General features: G+C 50.2%; 5 protein-coding genes across 7 annotated transcripts; 2 read left to right on the top strand and 3 right to left on the bottom strand.

Moving 5' to 3' along the window:
• Positions 1–561: 561 nt before the first annotated feature.
• Positions 562–15,993, bottom strand: LOC128271691 (kinesin-like protein KIF3A). The gene is made up of 5 exons (XM_053009307.1): positions 15,881–15,993; positions 15,572–15,787; positions 2,558–3,717; positions 2,071–2,488; positions 562–1,987 (listed from the first exon to the last, which is right to left on the bottom strand). The coding sequence occupies exons 1-5, from the start codon at positions 15,884–15,886 to the stop codon at positions 1,730–1,732; spliced, it is 2,058 nt and encodes a 685-aa protein (XP_052865267.1). The 5' UTR covers positions 15,887–15,993; the 3' UTR covers positions 562–1,729.
• LOC128271701 (uncharacterized) lies at positions 5,263–14,932 on the top strand. Of its 3 annotated transcripts, none has more exons than XM_053009319.1 (5): positions 5,263–5,323; positions 12,404–12,534; positions 13,454–13,614; positions 13,700–13,828; positions 13,901–14,932. In XM_053009319.1, the coding sequence occupies exons 2-5, from the start codon at positions 12,421–12,423 to the stop codon at positions 14,007–14,009; spliced, it is 513 nt and encodes a 170-aa protein (XP_052865279.1). In that variant the 5' UTR covers positions 5,263–5,323; positions 12,404–12,420; the 3' UTR covers positions 14,010–14,932. The 3 variants fall into 3 exon arrangements, with proteins under 3 accessions (XP_052865279.1, XP_052865277.1, XP_052865278.1); XM_053009317.1 differs by lacking the exon at positions 5,263–5,323 and adding an exon at positions 11,324–11,495; XM_053009318.1 differs by lacking the exon at positions 5,263–5,323 and adding an exon at positions 11,527–11,696.
• Positions 15,994–17,609: 1,616 nt separating the features above from the next.
• LOC128271703 (protein OPI10 homolog) lies at positions 17,610–18,721 on the top strand. Its single transcript, XM_053009320.1, has 4 exons — positions 17,610–17,765; positions 17,868–17,997; positions 18,071–18,309; positions 18,391–18,721. The coding sequence occupies exons 1-4, from the start codon at positions 17,727–17,729 to the stop codon at positions 18,586–18,588; spliced, it is 606 nt and encodes a 201-aa protein (XP_052865280.1). The 5' UTR covers positions 17,610–17,726; the 3' UTR covers positions 18,589–18,721.
• On the bottom strand, positions 18,674–21,037 carry LOC128271693 (cysteine sulfinic acid decarboxylase). Its single transcript, XM_053009308.1, has 4 exons — positions 20,699–21,037; positions 20,094–20,281; positions 19,786–20,014; positions 18,674–19,721 (listed from the first exon to the last, which is right to left on the bottom strand). The coding sequence occupies exons 1-4, from the start codon at positions 20,867–20,869 to the stop codon at positions 18,753–18,755; spliced, it is 1,557 nt and encodes a 518-aa protein (XP_052865268.1). The 5' UTR covers positions 20,870–21,037; the 3' UTR covers positions 18,674–18,752.
• A 1,796-nt stretch (positions 21,038–22,833) lies between these two features.
• Positions 22,834–26,356, bottom strand: LOC128270076 (semaphorin-5A). Its single transcript, XM_053007481.1, has 6 exons — positions 25,683–26,356; positions 23,978–25,608; positions 23,702–23,869; positions 23,459–23,629; positions 23,181–23,395; positions 22,834–23,097 (listed from the first exon to the last, which is right to left on the bottom strand). Exons 1-6 carry the CDS (start codon positions 26,354–26,356, stop codon positions 22,834–22,836), a joined length of 3,123 nt encoding a protein of 1,040 aa, XP_052863441.1.
• Positions 26,357–26,388: the final 32 nt, after the last annotated feature.

Genomic DNA, 26,388 nt, shown 5'->3' with positions numbered 1-26,388 from the left:
TCGAAAATCATATTGATTACATCGCAATGCCAAGAGTTGCATTACCCTTCGCCACTGCATTTGCCACTCTCGCGCGACCCGATTCCCGTTCGAGGTGCAGAAGCAAAGCGCATGCAAAACACGTAACCACACTGTGAAAGACTAACTAGAGACTGTAGCTATTTGATATAATCGTAGAATAGCGCGTAAGATATAGGGAAAGGTTGGACAGATTCGTCTTCGCCTTTAAAAAATGCAATTCCCAACCGCCGGACCGCCAGGCGGCCCGCGGCGGTTAAACGTGGTTAAGCCGTAGTCGTACCAGTTGATAGTGTAAGTTGGTTCGGGTGGCATTTTTTCTGCCACCCGTCTATTCTTTATTTATTCTGTAAACAGCTCCCAGATGTACAAATTTACCAGTTATTTAAACAATACACGCATATGATATCTGCAGAGTTGCACTGTTGCGTAGCGTTTCCTTTATTTATTGTTCGTCCAAACAACACCCAGGCTCCCAGGTACATCTGTTTCTTTCATAAAAACGAAAATCATCCCATTTACTGAAGCTAAACGATTCTGTGTATTTCAAAAGACTTGATACAAATGTGCACAAACCGTGCGTTGAGTATTAATCGTCCACATTTCATCGATTGGTAGCCGTTTCTAATGTTTCATGATGCGAATGGAGAACTAATCGTTGCAACAAAAAATGGGGATGCTGTGGCTTCGAATGCAACAATAGTATGACTAGCCCTGCATGTAACGGATCCCTTCTTCTGCGTTTAATTCCCTCCAATCTTCGGTGCAACGACAACCCCACTACTGGGCACTGGACGCCTCGAAGTCTTTCGATTGTAGATTGAAACTTAAAGTAAAAAAAAACAAACTAACGCCAACCCCAGAAGGCGATATGTGCCAAGAACTCATTGCAGAATGCGTGTTAAGGGAACACTGGCACCGAAATGGTAAGATGCACACACGCCAAACGAAATCGAACTAACGTTACTGGAATATTGTCACAACCACAGCATTGTTCTACGTTTATGGATTTCAAATTTATCCTTCTACTGCAAAAGGCTAAAAATAGTTCGTTTCTCTGTTTTCGTATTGGCTGCGGCTGCAAACATTAAATGAAGCTGTTTGATGAATGGAGTTAGCAAGTATTTGCGTCCATCCTTGAACCCTCTGTCAAATTCTGTCATATTAGAACCGACGGGAACGAGTACACTGGTTACTATGTAAGTGTCATTTCCAGCAATTGATAACGAAATGAAATGTATAAGTTAGTAATGATCGATGGTAGTTGAAATAATGTCCTACATTTGCTTAACCTAACGCAAAAAACCCCATCACACGAAGCATAGCCGTGGGCGCGTGAATGCGCGCGTTAGTCCCTTTGGTTAGACCCTTAAGAGTAGTAAGTGTGAACGTAAATACCTTCCTAAACAATGTCTTAAATAAACAATCCGTCCCCTTTGCTCCGACGCGGTAGCGTTCGCGCGGAATTGCCCGGTTGTGCTCAACACAAACCACAGTTCGATCGACAGATCGTGAAGCGACTAGTTTCTTTAAATTGCACATCGGTGTAGCGGAAAATTGTGTGCGACACACGTGCGTTAATAACTATCCATACTAAGAACACACATCGCAAGCGTCGTGCTGAAGACAAAACGATAACAGGGATCATCGTGTGCGTAACTGAAATCATAGTAAAGGAACAGCAGTACAAGATCGACGCCCCTGAGCCTCTCTAGTAATACTTTCTGGCCGTCGTCGGCCGCGCTATACCCGAGGTGCGCGGTCGGGCCGTTTTGGCGCGTATCGGTTCCGTGACCGCGTCGGTGTTGTAGCTGAGATACACGTGCGACAGGTCGATCAGATCCGTCTCTTTGGTGTTGACCTTTGGTTCTGGGACGTTTTTGCGCATATTGTTGCCGGTGTACGCGACACACTTGAGCTGCCACTCGCCGATGTCCTCGTTCCAGTGGGTAAACTTTTCGATCATATTCTGCGGCGAAAGGAAAGAAGAAAAAAAAACACGATCGCGTTGGTGAACAGATCGACCGATCGTTCTGCCTACGCAACGCCTACCTGATAGTCCTTTGGAATGTACGAATTAATGACCAGCTCGCAGAGGGCCAGTTCTCGCGACAGGCTGCGAATGTTTTCGTAAATGCCCTCCTTCTCGCGCTGCTGCTCCTGCTGCTGGTCGGCCAGTTCGGACTTGATGCTCATCAGCATCGACATGACGCGCTGCAGTTTCTTCGTCTTGCCGACGCACTCCTCCTGCAGCGAGCTGTACCGCTCCTCGATGTCGATCCGCTCGGCTTCGATCTTTTGCAGGTTTTCCTTCAGCTCCCGCTCCGTCTTGGTGCGGTGTTCGAGCTCGGTGAGCGAGTTCTCGAGCAGCAGCTCCTGCTCTTTCGCTTTTTCGAGCAGATTTTCACCGCCGACGAGAATTTTGTTCTCCAACGAGGAAAGCTTCGCGCGCAACTGATCCTGCTCCGATCTGGAAGTGAAAACATGACCGGTAAATGATGGTTCTCTAAACATCCCCCCATACACCGTAGTCCCTTACTTAGCCTTTTTGATTTCCTGCTGGTTCTCCATCGCCTTCTTCTCGAGCAGCTCCTTCTCGGCGTCAATCTTTTCCTTGCGCTCCCGGGCGCGCTCCTTACGGCGCTTCTCTTTTCGCTCCAGACGCTCCCGCTCGCGGTCCTCGCCGGCCTCGCACTCCTCCTCGACCGCGTCCTCTTCGTCGTCGTCCACACCATCGTCCTCACCTTCCTCCTCTTCTTCGCCACTCTCGATGCCCTGCTGGAAGATGCCCTCCTCCAGCTGGCGCTTCAACTCTTCGATCTCCTCCTGGAAGTGACGCAACAGCGCATCCTTCGGTTCCTCGTTGATGTGCGCCAGATTCTCGATGCTCTTTGCCCGGCACGCGTACCGCAGCGTCGATATCGTCTCGACGTAGTTGGTATCGGCCGGACTGACGCTGGCACACATTACCGTCTTGCTGTTGCCGCCGAGCGAGTCCTGCAGCAAGCGCGTCAGCTTCGAGTTGCGGTACGGAATGTGCGTGCTCTTGCCATCGACCAGCGCACTGATCACGTTGCCGAGCACCGACAGCGACAGGTTGATCTTGGTGGCCTCCTTCAGCCGTATCCCGGAAGACTGGGTTTTGCTCTGCCGCTCCGAGCCAGCCAGATCGACCAGCTGCAGCTTGCCCATCCGCACGTACTGCCGCCCGGCTTCGTCCGTTTCGCTCGACTCGATCGTTATCGAAAAGATCGCGTGCGAACGCGACGACTCCGAGTTCATCTTCGTCGCACCGACCACGCGGTTCTTGTTGCCCAGCTTCATGATGTTATCCAGATCATCCGCGTTGTGCACCACGTAGCCGCTCAGATCCTTCACGAACACTCCGATGTCGGCCCGCTCCTTCACCTCGAGGCTTTTGTTCAGTTCCTTACCGAGCAGATCGCGCACCTCCTCGTTGTAGATCTCCATGTAGCTGACGCGGACAAGGAACTTCTGGTTCTCCTTGCCGCGCGCAATGTGCCCGAAGATGTGCGCGAACGTGTTCGGGATGATGCCCTTCGTCTGCGGGGAGTCCGCGTTTCCCGACATGGTGTACGTCTTGCCGGTGCCCGTCTGGCCGTACGCGAGGATGGTGCCATTGTATCCTTCCAGCACCTTGTCCACGATCGGTCGCGCCGTGTCCACGTAAAGATCGATCTGCAAGTGGTCGACGGGGAACGATTTAGAAAACGGAAACTCATGCCAACAACATCGTATTTCATCAACATCGGTCATTGTCCGCGCCGTGCGATGCAACTCGACCCACCATAAAAATTAAATCAATTAATTTCTTCCAAAAACGAGCGGGGCGACCCCTGAACGTACCGACTACTGTTGCTGTCATCGTTTAATCAAGAACTCACACCGCCAACTCGCCGAGTTTGGTGTTGGAACGATTTGGCCCGATTCTTGAAGGAGCAGTCTGCGCTAATTAAATCAATTATCTGCTTCTTGAGGCCCCGCCCGTCGCGAGTTGCGTAAGCGATGCTGTGGCAGAATTCGTTGCGGACGGCCGAATGGCGTAGGCTGTGTAGCCTCCCCTCAGAGCAAGTGTTCGATTCTGTGCTGGGGAGCGGGTGCGTCACAGTCAACAACGGTGATCAATGGGTGACCGGGAACCAAAATGTTCCGTGGTGGTGCTGATGAGTCATCCTGAGTGGCGAAGATGTGACGATAAAGTTGTGGCCAACGAATTCGTAGAATTCGAACCACAACTCGCCCCTTGTTGCCCCACGTACGCCCATTGAGATCGTGTGTATCGAACGAACCCATCAGAACCTAACACACCGAGAAAGTGCAAGGCCAAAGTCCGAGAAGTGACCTACAATGTGGCGCTACATGCCCGTTCGCCTTCATTAAAAATTAATCTCATAGACAGCAAGCAACACGGAAAGAGCATGTTTTGGGCTGTATGTGTCCCAAACACGCAAGTTGCGTTCCAGAAATTCCAGAGTTTGTCGAACGTAGTGGTAGTGAATAAATCACACTGCGTAGTTACGGTTAATGGGTCCAAAAAAAATACGTACGGTACGTGAAACAACGCGCAAAACTCGGAACCAAATTTCGAACAATTGTTTGTTGCGAATAAACAATTTCAATGTACGTTTATCTTCACCCCGCACGTGCACCACACGCCAGCATCGCCGACTGTTGCCCTATCTATCTACGATCGCGACCTTGGACCGATCGGTAATGAGGTCTCGTCTCTTTGGCAGGCCGTTTGTGTTTGCATTCAATCGCTTCCGGTTGAGAATCTTTGGCAATACATCTAAAAATGAGAACAAATACATTTACCAGCGCTTGGCCTAATGATGGCCCGTCTGCGATCGCCCACTTAACTTAGCGCCACCCTACCGGCAGAGCATAATTGCTCTTTCAACCCCAAACACATTTCCCGTTACGACGTTCATCGCCCGCAGCCAAAGGGGTCCGCATGAATCGCCGTTTAACGATGGCGCCTCAGTTCATTCCGTCGGTCTCGGGTCGGATTCATGGGCTAACGGCGACCATACCGTGCGGCGCCGTGGGTTTATGTTCATCGGGCGTGTTTACTCCCGCTCGATCCGTCCGGCCGTACTGCGGGACAGGTTCCCGCGCTTCGCATCGTTCAGTGTTCAGCACGCGTTCCATCGAAACGGATTGTCAGTGACGGGCCTCTGCAGAGCGTGTTGAGTGTTGTGTCTTTTCTGAATCTCGTTCGTACTATCCGATTGACACCGTCATCATCATCATCATCATCATCAGCGTCAGTAGCGGCATAAAGGTGTGCGTGAGGTTTCTTCGCTTCGCGGAGGCTCCAACATATAGCGTTGACAGGAATTTTTGGAATCTCTCCTTCAAAACAAAAAAACCCGCTCTTACGACGATTGTGGGCCGGATTCAAATTTAGAGAGACGGAAGCTAAAACGAACAAACGGGTTTAGACACAACGGGTGACGCATGGCCCACACCGAGAGACGATCCCGGCGTGGCCCGATAATTAACTATTAACGTGTTTGGGCATTGTGACACCCCGCCTCGCACACGATAGTCTCCGGCCAACATTAAAACAGTTTCGGTGGCACCGTGTGGCGTGGCGCGCACTACATCGTGCGCTAGAAAACGGCGTTGGTTTTTGGGCGCGGCCCACCGAAAGCATGTCAGCGAGACACGTTGCGCTTCTTGGTGGCTCAGCCAGCGCCGGGCACAGGTGGCGCTTGGTTGGCAGAGTTGTAGCGGGAAACCCTGCCAGACGACAGACAGTGACTGCGTTGGGCCCCAAGATCGATCGAACAGAAGATAAACATTGTTCAAAAGGAACCTGGCGTGTCTAGCGTACGGACTTCTTCCTACAGACAGACCCCCTCGGTTGAAATTTGTTTGTTTTATTGGCCAAAACCTTGAACGATCGAACTCGGTTTGATCGAAACTTGGAATGTGCTGTTGCGCCCGAAGAACCGTACGCTGCGTGCGTGCGTGTCTTGTGATGTGACCAAAAAAGAGCTGGCCAAACAGACGACGACGACAAGGTGGGCCCAGAAATAAACAAAACCAGTCGTTACGGCAATGTTTATCCCTAAACCTATGTTGCCTGAGCGGCTGTGGGGAAGACACACCATTTTATCAATGTTTTTTTAGCACACCAAATACTGAGTTTGGTTTGATTAAAAAAACGGAAACCTTCCGGGCAAGAAGAATTTGTTTTCGGCACACCATTGATAGGAGTGACACGATCGGTGGTGCTCTCCTATCAACCGCGGTTGCTTCGTTCGAACGACGGCTCCATCGCGCTGGAATGTGGGGACAAGCCTGTTCCCATTTTATTTTTTGACGGGTTGGTGACCCAACAACTCACGATATCGAGTCACCGTCACGAATCGGTTCGAGCGGAGTGCGTCTGTAAAAACAAAACGTAGGAAGTACGATGCCCCGGATCGCCATTAGTATAATTTGTTCTGAACTTTCTTTAAAAAAAAGGAACCGATTGCGGGCGACCAACTGAATCGGTATTGCGTTGAAAAGCCGGAAACACGCTCACTGGAAAGCCGAGCACACTCTGGCACGATTCTACGAAACATGTTAACCCGAAGTCGTGAATGTATCATACATCGGTCGCGTATAAGGAGTACTGTTAATTTGAAGGCATGTGCCCAACATTACCATGGCTCCGCCGGCTGTAAGATGCTAATGACAGGTGACAACTGCCGACCAATAGGAAAACGCATTAAGCGGAACCATATACTTTCATAGGCAACCGACGACGCCGAGTACCGAGTGCAGGCAATCTTCCAGGGTAGGAAGGAAAGCATAAATCCATTACCGGGAGAGAGGAGGTACCGACCGTTGTCGTTATGATTATGATGCCGCTGCAATAAGTGAAAGCCGTGTCTCGGTTGGCTATGACAATATGTCAAGACACTTCCGAACCAACAGGTTTCGACCTCAGCTCGGCGATAAACTAGCATGCACATTTGATGCACATGCCAGTCCATCCATCTTGCAGGAAGGTTGCACAATGAAAAAACAACATTCACTTTGCTGCCACGGTCGGCGGGCCCCGCAATTGAAAAGAGGAAAATCAATACCTCACTTCCGACCCAGCGCTTCGATAAATAAGTAATTGACAACTGAATTGCATCAAATTATCCCACAACATTCTCGATCGGCTGCACGGTTTGCTTGGTTTCCAATGCAATTTCCCTCAGCCAGGGCCACCAAAGGCTACTCTGTCGTGTCAGTTGCCGCGTCGCTTATTGATAGAGTTCGAAAAACGTAGCAAACATTAAAGTGTCGCGCTCTCGAGTTTGTTTGAGGGTCAATAAGACCAGCGGAACCAAAACGGCATTTCTCCGAGTGTTTGAACATTCGTCCTCAACCGATTTCCTTAACGAAGCCAAAGAAACACACTGACTTAACGCTTTCATCCGCCCGGGGCCGAATCGGTTTGTTCGCGTTTGGGCGGGCACGTTTTGTTGGAGCACCGCGGTCACGAAACGCACCCGACGGACAGATTCGGGAACGGCTTCGAAGGAAGACTATGAAGAAAAAAAAGTACGCCAAACAAAGAAACCACCAAAGACGTAGCGTTATGCTGCGTATAATGCCATCCCCACAGAGCATAGCGTTGAACCGCCGCGCTGGTTCTACACGCGATGGGGCTCTGGGGTTCCCGGTTTCGGGAACGAAGTTGGCGTCCACTTTCGTGACCAGGAAGGTCCGACCAAAGTCCACGTGGTTCTGAAGCGCTTCCCGGGGGACGACGGCAGTGGAGTTTGCATTCGAGAAAGGCAACGGCGAAATAACACCTCTGGGACGCGATGTTAGGCGTCGCGTTCCAGTCGTTCTCTGTTGACCCAATTGTGGTGCCGCTTCAGTGACCGAGGAACATCATTAGAAACGGCTCGTGGCGTGCTGAAACACCTGTGTCGAACACACACACACAAAGTACGAGGGGACACAGCCAGTTTGTCGTACTGCGGGCACCGCGAGTGACATTAAAACCCGCCGCCGCCGAAGTTCTGTACGATTACGTTGTTGTCGAAGGTCCGCGGAATGTGGTGTGCTTGGTATAGACCACGCGCTTCGATGATTTAGTCGAGATTTCAAGGGACCGCCACAACAACACCGGTTCTTACCGGTGATCGATGATTAGTTCTACACCTCCGAGACGTTCAGGTGTTTGCCGATCGGACACAGGTTAATGGCTCCAACTAGCGCAATACTGTCTATTTTAATGCTCCACACCAGCACAGTGTGATTATCCAACGGCTTATTTCGAAGAGAGCGAAGCGCTACCCTTGGGGCGGTGTTAAACCAAGCCCCAGGGGTCCATGCTGATGCCGTTTTGGAGGTGAAACAAAAGTGACAGTATTTCGACCCTTTCGTTGGGGCCACGATCACGCCACGGGCAAAGAGAAAGAGATAGCCCAGCGATCCAGTGGCTGTTCCTTGAAGTGAAAGTCGCAGGGCCTCGAAAGCTCAATCTCGGGAGAATCGGATATCGGAAGCCGCCGATAGTGGGGTGGATATGCTGGTTGAACTTTCAACCAACTCTCTATTGGCCTGATGCTCTATAGGCTTAAAAAAGAAACCGTGCCTCCTTTTAAAGGATTTTTTGGTCGCTACAACTTTTTGTGAGGCTGTACAATCTCGGCGAGCTGCACAAGGGACCAGTTTTTTGTGGACGAAATTAATTTTGGACCCCACGACCACATGTTAAGGCGACGCGAGAGGTGTGTCTCAACGTTGTGTGTCCATAAGAAGGGGCATGTTGAACCGAAGGCAACTGGCAGGGGATTCAGAATCGGAGATGATCATACGACACGCGGTGCGTTGTGTGCCGGGGTACTGCGAAAAAGAGCAAAAACAAAAAACAGGAACTTTGGAATTCTCCTCAAACCGGTTTCCAGCCCGCGACCGCGTTTGCGAAGGGAAATGGTTTCGAGAAATTCAGCCAAACGATTGCTTTAAATTCCAGCAACGGGTGCGCCGTTCTTTCGAACGAATCTTGCCTCCGGGATGGGCTGCGTAGGTGCCACCGCAACGACGACGCTTTAGCCCTTCGCATCACGTTCGGCTGTGAATTAAATGAACTGCGTAACGTATTAGTCAACGCCTCAGAGACAGAGAGAGAAAGAGAGAGAGAGAGGGAGTACAGTTAGAGCGCGCGCAATCATCCCATCAGTGTCTGAAGCATAATGAGACTAGGGGCGCTGTGGTCCCGACCGCCGATTGCGCATAATAAAAGCGCGGGAAAGCGCGGCCCCTTTCGATTGGACCGGTTTCGCGGCCGAACCAAAATTATGCTCGCAGATCACCCGCGGACCCCCAGCGCGTTACGTGAAAGCACACGGAAGGAAGCCGCACACATCGAGAAATAACTTTTAAGAGAGACCCCCGATTTTTCCGTGGCCGAGCCACCCCGGATCGCCACCGCCAGCAGCAGCACAATGCCCCATAAAACGCCGTACGTGTTTCTTTAAATCGCTGACGCTCTCCTCATTTTCGTAGCCCCACTCTCCGTGGGCTCACCTTTCAAGAAACGGCCGTTGTGGTGTGCCCGCTAACTCCTCCAGCCAGCCGCCAGTCGCTTATGCTGGGGCTATGCTGCGCAGGCTTTCCTTTCGCATCTTGTGCTCTGGGCGTCACAACCCGAACCTCGTGGTCAAGCGATTTAAACCTTTAAAAACACGCTGGCGTTGTGTTGGTGGTCGCATGCGGCATGGTAGCGCAGTGTGCGTGCCGGCCGGAGAGAAACGCAATATTTATTTTGACACGTATTTTGTTTTGGTTTGTCGATTCGCGCGTCCAGCGAACCCCTTTCCTTCTGTTTCTTCTATGTTGCGTGCGGCTGTCGCTTATGTTGGCCTTGTTTTGGGCACGCAAATGGCTAGCGGAACACACCGCCCGTGGGGTGAATGTTGACCAAAAAAAATGCCATTAATTAACAAAAGTTTTCCTGATGTCTGAGTGTCTGTGGTGCTTAATTTGGTAATAATCTACTAATATTAATTTTTTGTTTGTTTCTCATTTGACTCAAACATTGAATGGAGAGCATAAAGCGACAACGGGTCTTGCATCGAAACCGGCACCCCTCACAAATGTACACAAACTTTCACTTCTCGTGCCCTACGATGCACTTCCTCGCTTCAGCCCCAGCCTCGGACCGTAGCCCTTCGCAAAACCCGATTCCCCACTTTCTGTAAGGGCGGAAGAAATGGGCCTGAGAGTAAAATCCAACATAAGCTCATACTTGGACGAATCCGCCACACGACCAGCGGCACCGACCGGCGGCATAACTGAAGTCTCACGGAGTTGCGTAAGCTACGCGTGTGCTGTTCGCGCGCGCGCGCTGCAGCTTCAATCGTGTGTCAAAGATCTGGAATGTACACGAGGGCGCGAGAGATGATTGCAAATGCGCATTATGACTTGCGGCTGATCGTATACTGGTGGTGGTGGCCGTGATCGGTTGCTGGGTGTTGCCACAGCTTCCATTTTGTTATGCTGTTATGCTTCTCCCTCTTTTCTTTTATACGCCTGTGCCTGCCTTTGCCATTCGCCCTGGTGTGGCAACAATCACAGTGCATTAACGGCGGGCTCGGGCCATCAGAAAGTAATCACACTCGGCCATCGGCGACAACACCAGAAACCAGAAATCCACTGCTTCCTTCCGTAAGCGAACCACACACTTCTCGGGAAAACGGGAAGCGGACGTGGTTCCGCCCTTCCGTGTGTGCACGTGACACGAAATAAGTGATGCTGTGCCACCACACATAACACCGGGGCGCTAAAAAGTGAAGTTGAAAAACCAGTTCCAGTTGCTCTCTCTCTCCCGTCTGCCCGCCTAGTTCCTGGCACTCCGTAAAAGGGTGGCCCTCACTGCCAGCCATCCCCATCCGTCGCTTCCCATGCCGGGAGTTATCTGTAGAAAACACATTGACGCCCTTGTTACTGATGATGTAGCTAAAAGCGCAGAGAAATCGATTAGAGTGGGAAACAACTTATTGATCGATTTTTAGTTTACAAAAATTGAATCTAAAGCAACATAGGGACTAGGTTCTACCTTGAGAACAATTTATCTCGTAAGACGCAAAAAGTCGAGTGGCTCCGTACACGATCATGAGTCATATACACATGCGATCGAAGCAATGTAATTGGTTGACAACGACAACGATCGACGATTTAATTCACACACCTCGTCGTTGAGTATGCATCGCTGTCACAACGCGTCAATCCGCGGCACGGTCGCAGTACGCGAGCCGATCTCAGTTACTCCCTGGTGATCGAACCCGGTGGTCGCTGGTGTCCCGTGAGATCACGATCGCAGAGTGCAGTCTTGAAAAAAATGGGCAACTCCAATTTTTCAAGTGATTCGCAGCCAAAGGAGGCAAGCCAGGCACCGACCGAGCCGGCGAAGGAAGACAAAGCGTCAAGGCCCAAAACGGCTTCGGGAACCGGTAGGAGAATCGTCAGATAGGAAATATTATTTGAGATGAGGGATTTGACCGTTAAGCTTGTCGAGAGTTAACTACCTTCGTTGACCAATCTTTCCATCGGCCATGAATCGCACCATTTCTAGGCACGAAACACGCGAAGTAACACGTGTTGACGGCTGAAGAAAAGAAAAACAAAACAATTGAGTGTCACCATGAACATAGGTAGTGTATGAAAAAAACGGTGTGCCGCCCAAGGGCTCGCTTTGCATCTGTTCGAATGATCCACGATGATTTGCCTAACAGTTTGTGGTTCCGAGCCTCACCCAAAAGCACAACCGAGAACAGTACGGTGCGATTGCGCCAGAGTGTTTTTGCACGGACACCCGCCAAATAACAACCATTAACGCAAGGGCCGGTGTGTTCAAGTTTTCTCAACTTTGCTGCGCCGTGCCTCAAACCTCAATCGGTGTGCAAGAGATCGGGAAATTGTCGCCAGGGCAGTTGCCGCCATCGTGCTGTCTTTGTGGTACCCAGCCCAGAAGCCCAGCGAACCGCGGCCAGCACTAGCGGATGGCAATTATTCAATTATTACTCATTCACGCAACGCAACCTCGTCTAAACGTGGTCCTCTAAAGACATCGGACGGCACCAGAAGAAAAGCCCGAAAGCGCGAACGACGGTGTTGTTCGACGGTGCACCGACTGATTGTTGCTCTAACGACATTATGAACAAATTTCGACAACCGCACGCAGCGTTGTGTACGATTGTGGCACGCACCCAGCGTTTAACAGCACACCAATTGTTTTGATTAATGTTTTAAACTCCACTGCCCCTTAAAATGAACACCCACAGCACATCCGGATTGAAGCTAACGAGCGCTAATTTGTTTATCCATTTGTGTGTTTCCAAACCGTGCCACAACATTCCAGAAATCTCAAGACTAGCGATGGCTAACGCAGAACACGGTACGGATCAGGCGGATCGCGGTATGCGGAAGGAGTATTTCAACAGCAGCGGCGCAGGCAAATTTCTGCCTCCGGTCTTCAAACTGCTCGAGCTGGTGAGTAACACGTGGCCTACACTTGACTGATCCCTAAAACAATACATCACCAGTGTAAATATAAGGCCATGATTAAAATAGCTAGTTGATTAGCACGGTCAATGGGTCACGCTCCGCAAGGATGGGTTACAGTGGGACCAATTTTAGTGTACCCGGCGGCTTCGGCTTCAACAAGCGCTACACACAATTGAAAAGACGCATTAAATGTGACGGCAACCGACCGGCACTCAACAGGTTCGCTTTGCCGGTTAGTTTCGACGTCGAGAACCACGCGATCGTCTCGGCAGGTTCTCCTACGGAAACCGCGTTTACATATCGTCATGCCGCGACCATTCGGTGTAAGGTCGAATATGTTTCTTTTTTTCGCGCGCTCGGAAACTAAAGTCACCGCTGCTGGGCGTTATGCAACCTTCCGCAGCACATCGCAATTAAATCACCCACAGACTCGGAGGGCCCCCCTCACTGGAACCGTCCCCGGGCCTAATCGTTCCGTCTCACGAAACGCCGGACGGTGCGCAGCAGATGAAAGATATCGATTGTCTTGAGTGAAACACAATCGACACGACGCACTGAGGCGGCACAGGCGTTCTACGACGAAAAGAAAAAAAAAACCAAATGCACCCCATTGCAACTGGTTTCTTTCTCACGAAGCATCGAGCCGTGGGTCATCCGTCAGCCGAGAAGTGAGTCAATCGTTAGAACACCCGGGCGGCCCATTTCCGGAAGGAAACCGTCAATTCTCGCCCGACACCATGATTTCGCATGGTGGTATTTCAGTGTTCCGAATGCGCCTGGCACTGCTGGGACGTCAATCAGCGGCATTCAAACATGGGCATCACATAAAACGTAGCAAAAGTGTGTCCGTTTGTAACACACCATGATTGTTACTAAATTTGCGACCGCCATTCTGTAATTGCAGGCTGTCGCTATCGTGTGCATCGGGCTGATCGATGATCCGGCCCACAACTCACGACTCCGGGTGTTCATCTCGACACGAACCGTCGCACTGGCCTACGGCACCTTCGTGACGTTCCTCGTCTTCTCGGTGATCTATCTGTTCGGAAAGGTTGTCCGAGACAAGTAAGTAGCGGGGACAAGATTGTTGTGGCTGCAGGGCACAACGATCCATGACCGGTTGATTTGTTATCGAATGCTTCCGTTTCAGCTTCCCGTGGAAACTGAGCTCTTTGCTGAATCTGACCGGTTTCATCTTGTACCTGGCCACCGCTGCCTGCATTCTTAGCGATTGGTCTGAAACGAAGAACCGCAACTTCTGGCCACCGAATACACAGAGGTAATCAATTACGGTTCAACCCTGCGATGACTCGTCGATTCCTAACTGGCCTTTTGTACTTCACCTATTCAGAATGGATTTCCTGTGCGGCGCCGGATCGGTTGCAGTAATCGGGGCAATGTTCTACTTGCTCGACCTCATTGTCACCGTGCGGCTGGGAATGAAGGGAGAGATCGAGTGAGGCGATCCGATGCCGGGAGGAGCGACGTATTTTTCGAACGTTTTACCTTTTTCTAGCAACATAAGCACATCGTTGAAATATTCTTCCTTACCCTAGGCAATAAGCATGAGCGTTTTTCTTTCTATTTTGACCAACTGTATATATCATGCCGAGCAACGCCAACCGAACCAACCGTTCACATCCCAAGGCACCTGGTGGCCCGATAGATTGGCCCAGTGACCGTTGGTCTGTGATTGACAATGTTTCCGTCCAGAAAACAGACAGAACGATTCAGAGGGAAGAAAGTAACCTGATTCCTTAACCATTGAAACGTTACCATCACAATGCAACTGGAATCTCGTACATTTTTCACAAACGCACATGTATCATTTACGGCTTTGAACATTTTCTCAGCTTAAGAACTTCTTCAATCGGAATATCATAAACATTTTCGATTTTAAGTTTCTAAGTTGCAACCATCGGTTGGCATGTTATAGATGAGTGAAGAACTAATCTACCAAATATTAGAACGTAAGAAGCCGATGCCGGTCCGCCGATAGGGGCACCGCCAGCTGGTTTCCGTTTGTCAAGAATCCTAATTTATAACGCAAAACCACCGTAGGTTGGATAAGTTTTTTAAATAAAAATAATCCATTAAGAAAAGAAACGATCCCTGGACGCGCGCCCTGGCGACTCGTAGAACGTTGACCCAAGTTATCGATAGCATGCATCACAAAAGGGCGGCGACAGGGAGGTGCGAGTATGTTTCTCTTCAAAAGCCATAGTTTGAAGGACACAAATTAGAATTAAAGAAGAGAATCCCACGAACAAACGGTGTGCTGCTTGAAGAATGCATTGCCCGCCGGATGGTAAACATTGGTTATTTTTTTTCATCCACAACACCATCCCGAAGTGTAACATTAAGAAAAATAAATCTACATTTGTTCCCTACTCTAAGCGTTTTTTTCCATATCGTCCGATGACTGGTGAAATATGGATTGGTATCTAAAAAGGTGTATAAAGATTTTACAATCAGTAGTTGGCGGCCGTGATTGAATTCCATTTCATGCTTCGTCAAGGTTACGCATGCACTTGGTCAATTCCCAGTTTCATGAATAATTAATTCACCAATCACTTTAAGTGCCAGATGGGAAATACATTTTATGTTTTTCGAACATTCTAGCAGCTAATCGCCTTCAACTGTGCTCCAACGAGCGTATTTGCATAGAAAAACAGAGCGAAAATAACAGGTGTCTCGCATCCCATGAATCCCACGGCCTTGAGGTGCCTCCAATTTGCTATCGGCAACCTGCTCGCTATTTATCGCCTTGTTTGAGGCATGCGAAGCCATATGCTTAAATTCTCCAAGAGAAAGATGTATGTGCTTACTAAATTGTTATTTTTGAAGAATAGAATTTTGAATATGGATCGATTAATGATGTCGAAACAATAATGTCGAAACAAAACGTGAAGGCTCGACCACGAGCCAAAAGTTACGAAAGAGAGAAGACGTAACTTGCGGCAAGCATGCCGTTCACAGCCTTCTGGTGGGGAGTAACAGTCGGAAGCAATGGTCAACGCACCTGTGTCGAATCTTCGCCAAAAACGTTATCAAAGTAGTACACTTTCGGGGGCTCGCTGGAGTTTGCGCTCGGTTTGACGACGGTGATGCTGCGGTTCCCTTTGTCCACCTTGATTACGTTATGGCAGTGGGCATCGAGCTCATTTTTGTCCATCGGCCGAACCCGCACAACGACGCGAACGTTTTCGATTTCACCCTCATTTTTGATCGCTTCCTCCTATGGGGTAGAAGGGGAGATAACAGGGTGGTGAGCATATGCGACCAGCCGACGAGATACCGAATGATGTCACGGGTCAAACATAGCACGCACCGGCATGTTTGTTTGGTTTACTCTGGTGGCGGAGTAAGCTGGATGCTGCACAATGGACACGCACTCATTTACACCGAAACACTGCAATGAGATACCGAACGGGCCGAATTGTGCTTTACGGCCCTGAACCGTCTTGAAAATTCGATTTTTCTGTTTTGACTACACAAACAATCGCTGAACCGTTTGACAGCTGTCGCAAGGACTACTCGACAAACTCGAAAATGGGATCGTGTGCCTTGTGAGTGTGGTGCTCGAAAATAATATCATAACCTAAACAAATGCGATGCATTATCAGCCCGTTATGATGAATAAACAAATTTGTTGCATAGTTTATAGTCGGATTAATTGCACCAATAAATTGCTTACGAATTTATTTGGATTCCTATTTAGAATATCCACTGAATTAAGACAACAACGCAAAGGCCTGCCGCCATTGTAATTTGTTCTGCCCAGCATCATCTCAACATTCCTTACCTTTTATATTACCTGTTTACTGAAATGCTTGAACAGCCTTACATGCGTCCATGTGCCTCACGGAAAAACGCCTGGTGGCCCTCCTCCCTGGCACTGGTCTCTGTGGTAGGTTGGAAGGAATCTATTGTAGCATGAGTACCGTTCGCCGGATAGCTCTTTAACACTGTTGTAACTAGCATAGATTGATAGGACGTACCATCCGGCTGTTGCAATACCCCCAACAATGTTAGATGAAGCCTTAGGCCCATACGATTAGATTTATTGGGGGAAACGACTGAAGCAAAAGCCGCGCCGGGTCTCAACAATCCTTACTGAAATTACAAAGGATCCGAACCGCTCAATTCATAAATTTTTCCATTTAATTAGCCGCACTCGTACTATGGGAACGCACGGTTCGGCTTTTTAATGTTTACCCCATCAGCATAGGCAGCGTAAGCATCATGAGGTAACTCGACCGTACCCAACCCCAGGAAATGAATAACACGCGCTATAGTTTGAGATAATGAGGCTACATTTATTTTTCCATTAATTTCCTCACTTGCTATTGAAATGAAATGAATCCGCAGGACTAAGATAACAAATCCAAAGCGCTGTAGCTGTAAAATGCCGGTATGGTACTACGAGCATTATAATGTCATTAACGCAGCAGTAATGCGTCCGAAACAGTGCCTCGGAATGGTACACATCCATAAACCATCATCTAAAAGTGAAAACGATTGTACAATTTAGCGACTGAAATTTCGGGAAGCTCACTGTATTTGAATAGAAATAGTTTCCAGTATACTTACAGTATGGAGATAAAAACAAAGAGATGTGATATTATCGCTGCAGAAAAAGGTTTAAGCGAAAAGCATCCCATCCTTAACAGAAGCAATTCACAACCTTCCGGCGTCGATCGAGCAGAGAAAATGAATGAATCGAGAACAACGCACGAACTGTCAAAGAATATTACCCGGCACCGGCTGTCAAAAGCGCCGGTGGAAAGTATGACCAAAAACCGCATGATATAGCAGCAAGCGTACAGAAATGTATCGTGCCTTATTTTTAATATTTTAACATCGGGGATTTCACATTTTATGTACTGAAAATTGCAAAAACCTATTTATCGAAATTGTAGCACAGTTTTCTCTATTTACCACAGTTGATATTTTCGAACCACAACAAACCCGAAACGTCACGCAGCCGGCAAATGTCACAAATTGAGAGGCAAAAAGTTGTTTGGTTGTTTGTGGCTCGCACCAACGGAATACTCTGGTGCTCTCAGGAAACAATAGTACAATTTCTGTGTTTCTTAGACCTTGCGATTGCAGGACGAGATTTGGCTTGCAAATTGTTTTCTGCACTGACCTTCCTTCTGAGTCCTTTGTAGAAAATGTTAAATGCGCTAGGTGTGATCGTGTCCGGCAGATTGGTATGTTCGAGAACATCTTGCTGCACGCGATACCGCTTATCGGACATATCCGGGTATCGATAATCTTAACACTCTTATTGAAACCCTTCTTCGTCCTACCAGGTGCAAACTGATTTCCAGCAAATTAATAATTCACATTTTCTAATCAACATTCCGGACGCGGATAACGTAAACCACGTCGTGGTGTTCCTCACCGGTACAGCGCCATTTCCCGAAGGAATGGCCGGAGGAGGTACTCTTTGCACGGGGTTTAGTTTGATATAGTATCGTTTCAAATTGAAGTCTTCCTTTCTCCCTCCCGACAGTGTACTTTAGCTGGCCCGATGCAAATGCTCCTCCCAACTGGCAGCTGCTGGGCTACATCTCCAACTTGAAACCGTCCGCTATATTCAAAATTTCTCAGCTCAAAAAGCTGGATGAAATTGCCAATCAGAACGTAATGATAAGCAACGTGTTCGGTAGCAATCTGCCGATCTCCCACATCGCCCAGATCGGTGTGTCGATCGAACCGGAAACAACGCTAATACAGCAAACGCCTGCAACGGTTAGTGTGTTTGTGTTCAAAAACACAAAATTGTTTGGCTATTGCTTGACCATCTCGATTCAATTTGCCCTACTCTTACAGACGACGTCCAGTACCTACTATCAGTTCGGTCAGAAGATTCTGGAGAACTTCTTCAACTTCGTCAGCAGCTTCTCGGTGACTCAGAGCCAGATGGCGCCCAACTTCAACGAAACGTACGTGCCGCTGTCCACGCTTCAAACGTGGTACACCAATTTCGAGCGCAGGTTACAGCAGAACCCCAACTTTTGGAAAAACTAGATCTCTGCCACAGGTTTGCGATACGGGCACGGAAGGAAAACAGTGATTTTAGCTAGCGTGTGAGGTATCGAAGCTTTTATTTGTATTTTTGTAATCATGCGTGTTTATTATAGAAATAAAAACAGTTAAAACTCCGTGTATCCATATGCGTACTGTCTTACGTTTTATTCACTGGCAGTATCGTTATTCGCGCCTGCCCTCGGGTTTAGCTCCTCACCAACACGTTCTATCTCTTCCACGATATACCGCATTGTGGCTTGACTCGGTCGCGGGTGGCACGTTACGACCATGCGGAAAAAGTTCCCGATGCCCTTGTGCAGCAACGGTACGTACCCGATCAGGGCCGTGCCCCGCTTAACCATGCGTTCCTTAATGTCGGCCGTAATGACGTACAATCGTTGCCACCAATCAGGAGTCTCACCGGCAGGTTCCTCCCGCATCCAACTTGGCACATACCAGAAACTAATGTTGGTGTATTGGAATTCTTTCAGCACTAGCCGGAAACCGTCCCGATGGCGCACCAGTTCATGAAGGTAGCGGGCACACTCAAAAGCGTGGTCCACGATTTCCGCCAGTCCAGCCGAGCCGCGTGCCTTGTACATGAGCCAAAATTTGAACGCATCTACCTTGCGCCCACACTGCACACTCTTGTCACCGGTATCGTAACGGATGTCGTAGAACTTGTCCTGCTGGAACAGGTAGTCCGCATTAGCCGCATTACACTCGTGCAACAAACCCCGTTCCTTTAGCAAAAACACCGAACACTGGAGCGGTGCACCGAGTGTTTTGTGCGGGTTCCAGGCTAGCGAGTGGGCTCGCTCCGCCCCGTCCAGCAGGTGGCGGTGGGTGGTTGAAAGTGCGGCCGTGCCACCAAGACATGCGTCAATGTGCATCCACAACCCGTACCGGGCACAGATGTCGGCCACGGCATTGAAATCATCGAACGCACCTAGCACCGTCGTTCCGGCCGTCGCATTAACGAAAAACGGTCGCCGACCGGAAGCGAGCACCGACTCGATGGCCTGTTCCAGTTCGTCCGGAATGATGCGCCCTCCACGATCGGCCTTAACCTTAACGAGATTGTTCAACCCGATTCCGAGCCAGTGAACGGCCTTCGTGATGCTGTAGTGGGCCTGAAACCAATACCGGAATATTGTTGAGCGGGACATAGGACCCTGTAGCGGCGAAAATCCTTACATCCTCCGACGTGAAGACCACGAGAGGTGCTGGAAGACCGGTGACACCGGTACGCTTTACATCCGGTATCGCGCGGAAGCGTGCGGCCACGATCGCGTACATGTTGGACATGGAACCACCCGGACAGAGGATACCGTCTGCATTACTACCGAATTGGAACAACTCCAGGCACTTCTCGATAACCGCATTTTCGATCAACGTGAATGTTGGGCCCACCTCGAATGTGTATCTATTTTGTGCGGTAGCAAACGAGTTATTAGATACGTGAACCCATCTGGAAAACATTGGCCTATATAGTTCTCACTCACTGGCTAGTGTTGAGTGCTTCCGTAATCCAGCTGCCCGCCAGTCCGTACGGATCGACACCGGCAAACAATTGGTTGTGGAAGTGCTGATGTCCCGTGCGGACCGAATAGCGTAGAACCTGCCGGATGATCCGTTCGATCGCAGCCTCGCTGTTCGGTGCCTTCTCATCCATCGGGAAGTGTATCAAGTTCTGTGCATGATGCGCAAGAATAATAGAAGACGAAAACCGGTCAAAGAACTCGATATCTTGCGTACTGCGGTTGATAGGTTGAAGTGCTGCGGGTTGATCGATGACGCAAAGCCGGTTTCTCTTTGCGTAGTTTATTGCGGGGGTTTCATTGTAGTCACTATCGTATCTTACCATCACCGACAACGGTCGACGATAGCGCATTTGGCGATCGTTAAAGTTTCTCTCGCGACAAACACACGGCCATTTCCGTTCCGCAACGCGAAAACGTGGTTCGTGTGCGTTAAACAATTTGTTATTCAATTAACGTGAAACACGTTCCATTCCGCAGACAAATGTATTTTCACTAGTGCCTCGAGATATGCACTGCAAAGTAAATAAGTCGTTCGGTTACTTTATGTTGGCGGTCACGAAGCTTACCTTGAGATCCGCCGGATGTTCAAATTCCACCACCGGCCGCTGGTTAACCGATGGGCCCAGGTAGCCTTCCTCGGCCAGCATTCGGTAGACTCGTTCCAAAATGGTCCACTCGTCGTCAGCATCTTTCGTGTCTCGACACTCCGATCCGATGCCGTTGTTGGTGCAGGCCATTGCTTGGTCTTTAGTCGAGCGTTGCACGAACAGTGAGAGGAGCGATACTTGTTCTGCGGCTCGACTGCAATCCGGATTTGCCGGTCCCGGACTCGTCGAGCAGCCTACTTATCGATGGCGCGAGGGAAACACATACCAACCGGTGGACACTCGCTAGCCTTGTATGGGTGACTGTGGCCACACGAATAATGCTGCGCATGAGCTTGCCCGACTCGGTTAATGGTGATTTGGCCATTCGTTTTTATTTAGACGGCGGCGACGCACGATAACTGTTCCGAGCGATAAAGGCAAAATATGCGCTCTACGAGAGCGAGCAAGTAAAACGAGAGAATTGTTTGAAAACATTGGCTTTACGGATGGTTTCATTGGCCCTGGTGATATGGAGGATGCCCGATGTGGCGCTCGTTCGGGTAGGGCAGGGACACGCGCACCATCAATCAGCTGTTTACGTTCGCCGTGCATAATAAAAATCGTTGGGTAAATTGCTTCCCGCGAAAGTACGCACGCTGATAGCGGGACCAGTGCACTACTGATTTATTTGCGAATAGTTTCCGCCTTCGATGGGTAAAACAAATCAACCAGACAACGGCGAGACGCTTATCGCACTCAGGCGGATTGATGATGTTACTGTGTGTGAGTAAATGTTTTCAAAAAGAAGGGAAGCAAAAAGTCCGCAACAAGTTGAGTGGCGTAATTTTATATGCACGGAAAGAAATGTTTTTCAACAGCACAAGGGATTCCATGGTTTTCTCATTTCCACCAGCACACGGGATTTCATGGATTTTTCAACAGTACAAGGGGCAATGGATGCAACAGGGTCACAGGTTCTTGAAGAGGTCGGAATCGGGATCGCATTAGAGCGAGGATTCTCTACAAAGGGCACGCTTCAGTGGCAAAGACACGTATGTGGTAGAACGAGATTAATAAATGTCTGAAATAACAGCATTAAACAACAGTTCAGTTTATAATTTCGACCATTTTTACTCGAGGGCTATTTGAAAGAATAATGGTTGCTTTAAATAAAATATGTCTTTCTTTCTCAAAATAAGCTCATTCTCAACCAGAAAACCGGACGTTGATTTAAAATGTGGTTTTAGTCTTTATTCAGAAATGTACTTCCGATTGCTGCTAACAATTGCTAAGCTTTCTCACAAGCCAAAGTAGATGTGTACATCTCGATCCTAGCGAACGGTTAGCGCGTGTGTTAACAAACTTTATCGTACGCTACAATTACATACAATTACCACTCACTGAATCTTTTCATCAAAAGCCCCAAGCATTCTTTGTTTCTTATCCGTAAAAATTGTGTGTCTTTGCGATTTCGTTTTAAGTCTTATCGATGATTGTTTGGGTCAGAGGCATTGGAGTGAAATTCGTTTCATATTTTCGGCCTATGCTTCTCTCAATCGCTAAACAGTGCAACGAAAATTATGTTAAAATGCATCTTATCTTTTACGCTCAATATGAGCTACGGGAGTTCGCCGCACCCGGGGAGTCCATCGCAACGCGCCGAATCATGTCTTTTCTTCTGCATTATCTCCTATGTATCACTAATTTCCGCGCTTAATCTTACAACCTTAATTCAACATTCTTTGCAACAGTGTTTCGGCCCACTTTTCTGTGCTTGCTTAATTCTATTCGATGCCGTGACCTATTCGAAACACAACAAATGCTCTTTGCTAAACCCAACAACTTGATTAAATGTCTTCTTCCCACTTTCGATGATCATGAAATTTTGATTTGTCTTAATTGCTTGAAGATCGCATAACTTTTGGAAACACATTTACACTAATGGCACACATTGGCATTGCAAGTTTCTGCATCGCTACCGCTCATCTACCCATGCGATGAGGGGCGATAGTGTCACAATTTGTCTTTTTCGCTATTTTTAAATACTTTTCTGATTTTTTCGCTCTTCTTAAACAATCGATTGCTGGTCAGTTCTCCTATGTCACTGGCGGCGGTCAGTACTTATCCTCGTCCATCTCGAGCTGACGTGCGTGCCGGATGTTGTTTGGTCCGTGCGAGTTGCGCTTTATCGTGGCCGTGTCGGACTCGTTGAACGATTTCACCAGTATCTTCGGGGTGTTGTTCCCGATCGCGCCCCCGTTCACGTTGATCGACTTCACTAGTGTGCCGGTGCCGTTCGAAAGCTTCGAACCGCTCGCATCGTTGCGAGGTCCCTTGAAGGACGACTGTCGTTTCGGTTTGTGGCTCCCATCCGTGTACTGCAACGAGAACGAGAACAGGCCCGGTCAGATCAACTGTTGAGTCCCGCGTTCGCCAAACTCTCTGCGCCAACTGTGCCTACATCTTTCGTCGGTAGCGAGGAGTACTGGTTCGGGTAGGACCCGTAGCACGGCGAACCCTGGATGGCCTTCAGACCCTTCGCTTTACGTTTCGTGTACTGCATCGTGGCGAACCAAGTAATCGGACAGCAAACGAATGCCGTTGCCAGGATGACGATAGCGATGATCATGAACGACCCCGCGGAGGCTCGGGCCACCGGTGGCTGCGGACCACCTACTGAAGAGAAAAAACATTTTGTTTAAATTTAATCCCTGGCCAAACGGGGGACGTTTATGTTACCATTGATTGATTGTATGTTGCCACAGGCGCGAATTTCACGATCGCTTCCCAGACACGTGAGCTCGCCGGTGGACGAAACGGAGTGAGGCTGGAGGCAGATGCGGGTCCGTACCTTTTCGTTGTCTGCGTTGCACACCGACCATTCGCTCCATTCGCCCCAACCGAGGAATGCTGCAAGAAAACAATGCGTCGATAAAGTTCCGTTTTCTGGTATAAAGTTCAGCGAGCGTCACGATCACTCACAGTCACAGCTGGGCATCTCGCATGACTCGTACTGGAGACTCTTGCCCTCACAGTCGTTTTCCAGCGCAATGCCACCGGCCATGGAGAGGCACTGCCGGGTGCGGGATCGTGTTCCGGAACCACAGCTCACGGAGCACGGGGTCCAGTCGGACCAGCAACCCCATTCACCTTCAGAAAAAAAATGAAAGAAGACAAATTCGTTAGGTGGATTCAATAACTGTGTCGTACATCGTATCGACACTTAAATCACACACTGCACTGCCACTCCATATCTACCTTTGCACGGTTGCGTGTTGCAGGCCCGCTTCGTCCGGTTGAACCCGACACAGTCGAGCTTTTCACAGCTGCGGGTCCGATACTGTTGTCCACCACCGCAGGACGCGCTACACGGACTCCAGGAGCTCCACTCGCTCCAACCATCGTCACCTTCCTCACCGGCCATTCCGCCTCCAGCGCCGGTCAACGCATTCGGATCGACCGATCGTTGACAGGAGCCATCCGGTTGGCATACCCGCATCTCCTCCCTGGGCGTAATCTTAAGCAACGCCGAGTCCGCGATCGGTGCCTTACAGGTAAAGCGGAACCGCTTCTCTACGTATCCACCACCGGATGACCCATTGGCCACCGTGAGCCACGGGGTCCAGGTGCCAGCCTTGCGTACGTCCGGGCACGGTTGCGTGTTACACACCTCGTAGTCGAAGTGACATCCGGAGCAGTCCATGCCACCGTTCTGCGGGACCGGATTGTCGCACTTACGGCGACGGATCCGGAATCCACCGCCACAGACGGCACTACACTCGCCAAAGTCTCCGTATGGGCCCCATCCGCCGTCCACCGGCGGTTGTTTCGGGGCCGGGCAGGGCGGAAGATGGGAGCAGTAGATTTCGGCCCGATCCTGACCCACGCACACTCGGCCTCCGTGCGCCGGCTTCGGGTTCCCGCAGGTGCGGCGCCGTGTCTTCACCGCCATACCGCAGGTCTGCGAACAAGCGGACCAAGCCGACCACTCTGTCCACCCGCCGTGCACGGTGCAGTTCGTGACGGCAATGTGCATTCCACCGCACCCTTGGCCACCGTTCGTCGGGGGAGGATTATTACAGGTGCGCGTCCTGCAAAGGCACGTGTCCGTGTTGGGGGCGAAGTTCTCCCCAACGCCGATCGGCATCGGTTGCTGCCCGTTGACCTGGGCACACTTGAACCACTCGGACCACGCCGACCAGCCGCCGTCAACTGGTGCCGTCAGTACGGGGCACTCGGTCGCATTCTGCACCCAATACTTTGCCAGCGTGTCCCCGTTCGGTGCGACCGTACACGCTTCCTGCAGCTCGTTCCACCCGCAGTACGGGTCCATCGCGTTGAGGCAACTGCTCCGTGACAGGTGGCGTCCGCAGTGGTTGGAGGGAATGCGCATCAGTGCCAGGTCCGTGGCAACGTACAGTGATTCCGTGTCCTTCACGTACTGCAGCGTGCGTATGCGCGTCTCGGGCAGCGCCTCCGGTTGCCAGATCTCGATCACGCACGTTTCTTTCGTGCGCGGCAATACTGTCACCTTCTTGATGTGCCCCGCGCTCGTCGCCACGTACATAATGTGGACCCGTTCGTGCAGCTTCGTCGGGATGATGTCGATCGCGATGTGACTGAAGCGCTCGAGCTCTGCGTGATGCAGCGGCCGTCCCATCAGGGGCTGCACTGCCTGATCCATCAGCTGGTACTTGGATGCTTCGATCAGTGACATGTGGCGCCCGGTGCTTCCGCTTGTCCGGCGGCACTCGTAGTGGTCGCGGTTGCCGACCTCCTGCGCACGCCAAGCAGCACCTTTCGATTCCTGGTGCTTGAAAGCGCCTCCAAAGGCAGCCTGGATGGCGGACATATTGTATGCGCAGATGGCCGATCCGTGGATGCTGTTCCTGTAAATACGCAATACGGATTAGTATCGATCGAGGTGCCTACAGTACCGCCGGATGGGCCGCACACTACTTACTCCGGTGTGGTGAAGGTGGCGTACAGAACGCCCTCGTCGTGCGAATATACCATGCCTTGCACCTCATTGTAGTAGAATGGGTAGTCTCCCGGCAGCGAGCAGTTCAGCCGAGCCTTCACGAACGAAGTCCAGTTGTCCTTCAGGATGCCGTAAGTACCGCCCGGGTCGTTCTTGCAGACGCGCGCGATTCGCGAGTAGACGATTTTGCCACAGTTCATGTACTCCACGGCCGCCTCGCGCAGCACGAAGTAGATGAAGCCACCGTGCTCGAAGCTACCCACAAACTGGGGTTCGTTGAGGAGCGCCGAATTGTACTGGACCGTGCGCAAGATACGGGAGCTGTTTTGCGCTATGTCCGACCGCAGGATGGCCGAGTCGGAGCCGGAGAAGTCGGTCGCCGAACCGACAAACAGCTGGCCTTCGTCCGACGTCAGTGCGGTCATGTTGGCGTGCGGGTTGAACGGACATTTAGCCACCCCGTCGTCGTCCCGCTGCACCGTAAGGTCCTCCATCTGTCGCACGGTGCACCGCGGGCTGTAGGCATGCGTACCGCACACATACACCTGGCTGCCGAAGCTTTGCAGCACCATCACGTAGTTGCGGCAGCTTTCTTCCGATTGGCCCTTCTGAAGGCTCGGATGCGGCAAACACCGCGCGGTCCGCAGCACCCTCATCACAATTCTCAAAAACTGGTTCCTTCCCAAAC

This window comes from Anopheles cruzii, chromosome 3 (assembly GCF_943734635.1).
Source record: "Anopheles cruzii chromosome 3, idAnoCruzAS_RS32_06, whole genome shotgun sequence".
Taxonomy (NCBI): Eukaryota; Metazoa; Arthropoda; class Insecta; order Diptera; family Culicidae; genus Anopheles; species Anopheles cruzii.
This window is presented reverse-complemented; position numbering and strand designations above follow the sequence as displayed.

Excerpts from the sequence above, each read along its gene's own strand:
- LOC128271701 (XM_053009317.1), top strand. The coding sequence starts at position 11,384 with ATGGGCAACTCCAATTTTTCAAGTGATTCGCAGCCAAAGGAGGCAAGC. Across the intron at positions 13,615-13,699 it reads GGAAAGGTTGTCCGAGACAA|CTTCCCGTGGAAACTGAGCT; the intron begins GTAAGTAGCGGG and ends CTTCCGTTTCAG. Across the intron at positions 13,829-13,900 it reads TGGCCACCGAATACACAGAG|AATGGATTTCCTGTGCGGCG; the intron begins GTAATCAATTAC and ends TCACCTATTCAG.
- LOC128271691 (XM_053009307.1), bottom strand. Across the intron at positions 3,718-15,571 it reads TTGGCGAAGATTCGACACAG|ATCGATCTTTACGTGGACAC; the intron begins GTGCGTTGACCA and ends GACCACTTGCAG. Across the intron at positions 1,988-2,070 it reads ACATTCCAAAGGACTATCAG|AATATGATCGAAAAGTTTAC; the intron begins GTAGGCGTTGCG and ends CTTTCGCCGCAG.
- LOC128271703 (XM_053009320.1), top strand. The coding sequence starts at position 17,727 with ATGTTAAATGCGCTAGGTGTGATCGTGTCCGGCAGATTG. Across the intron at positions 17,766-17,867 it reads TGATCGTGTCCGGCAGATTG|GTGCAAACTGATTTCCAGCA; the intron begins GTATGTTCGAGA and ends TCGTCCTACCAG. Across the intron at positions 18,310-18,390 it reads TACAGCAAACGCCTGCAACG|ACGACGTCCAGTACCTACTA; the intron begins GTTAGTGTGTTT and ends CTACTCTTACAG.
- LOC128271693 (XM_053009308.1), bottom strand. The coding sequence starts at position 20,869 with ATGGCCTGCACCAACAACGGCATCGGATCGGAGTGTCGAGACACGAAA. Across the intron at positions 20,015-20,093 it reads GAAGCACTCAACACTAGCCA|ATACACATTCGAGGTGGGCC; the intron begins GTGAGTGAGAAC and ends CGCACAAAATAG. Across the intron at positions 19,722-19,785 it reads TGGTCTTCACGTCGGAGGAT|GCCCACTACAGCATCACGAA; the intron begins GTAAGGATTTTC and ends TATTGGTTTCAG.
- LOC128270076 (XM_053007481.1), bottom strand. The coding sequence starts at position 26,356 with ATGAGGGTGCTGCGGACCGCGCGGTGTTTGCCGCATCCGAGCCTTCAG. Across the intron at positions 23,870-23,977 it reads CAACACGCAACCGTGCAAAG|GTGAATGGGGTTGCTGGTCC; the intron begins GTAGATATGGAG and ends TTTTTTCTGAAG. Across the intron at positions 23,630-23,701 it reads CGAGATGCCCAGCTGTGACT|CATTCCTCGGTTGGGGCGAA; the intron begins GTGAGTGATCGT and ends GTTTTCTTGCAG.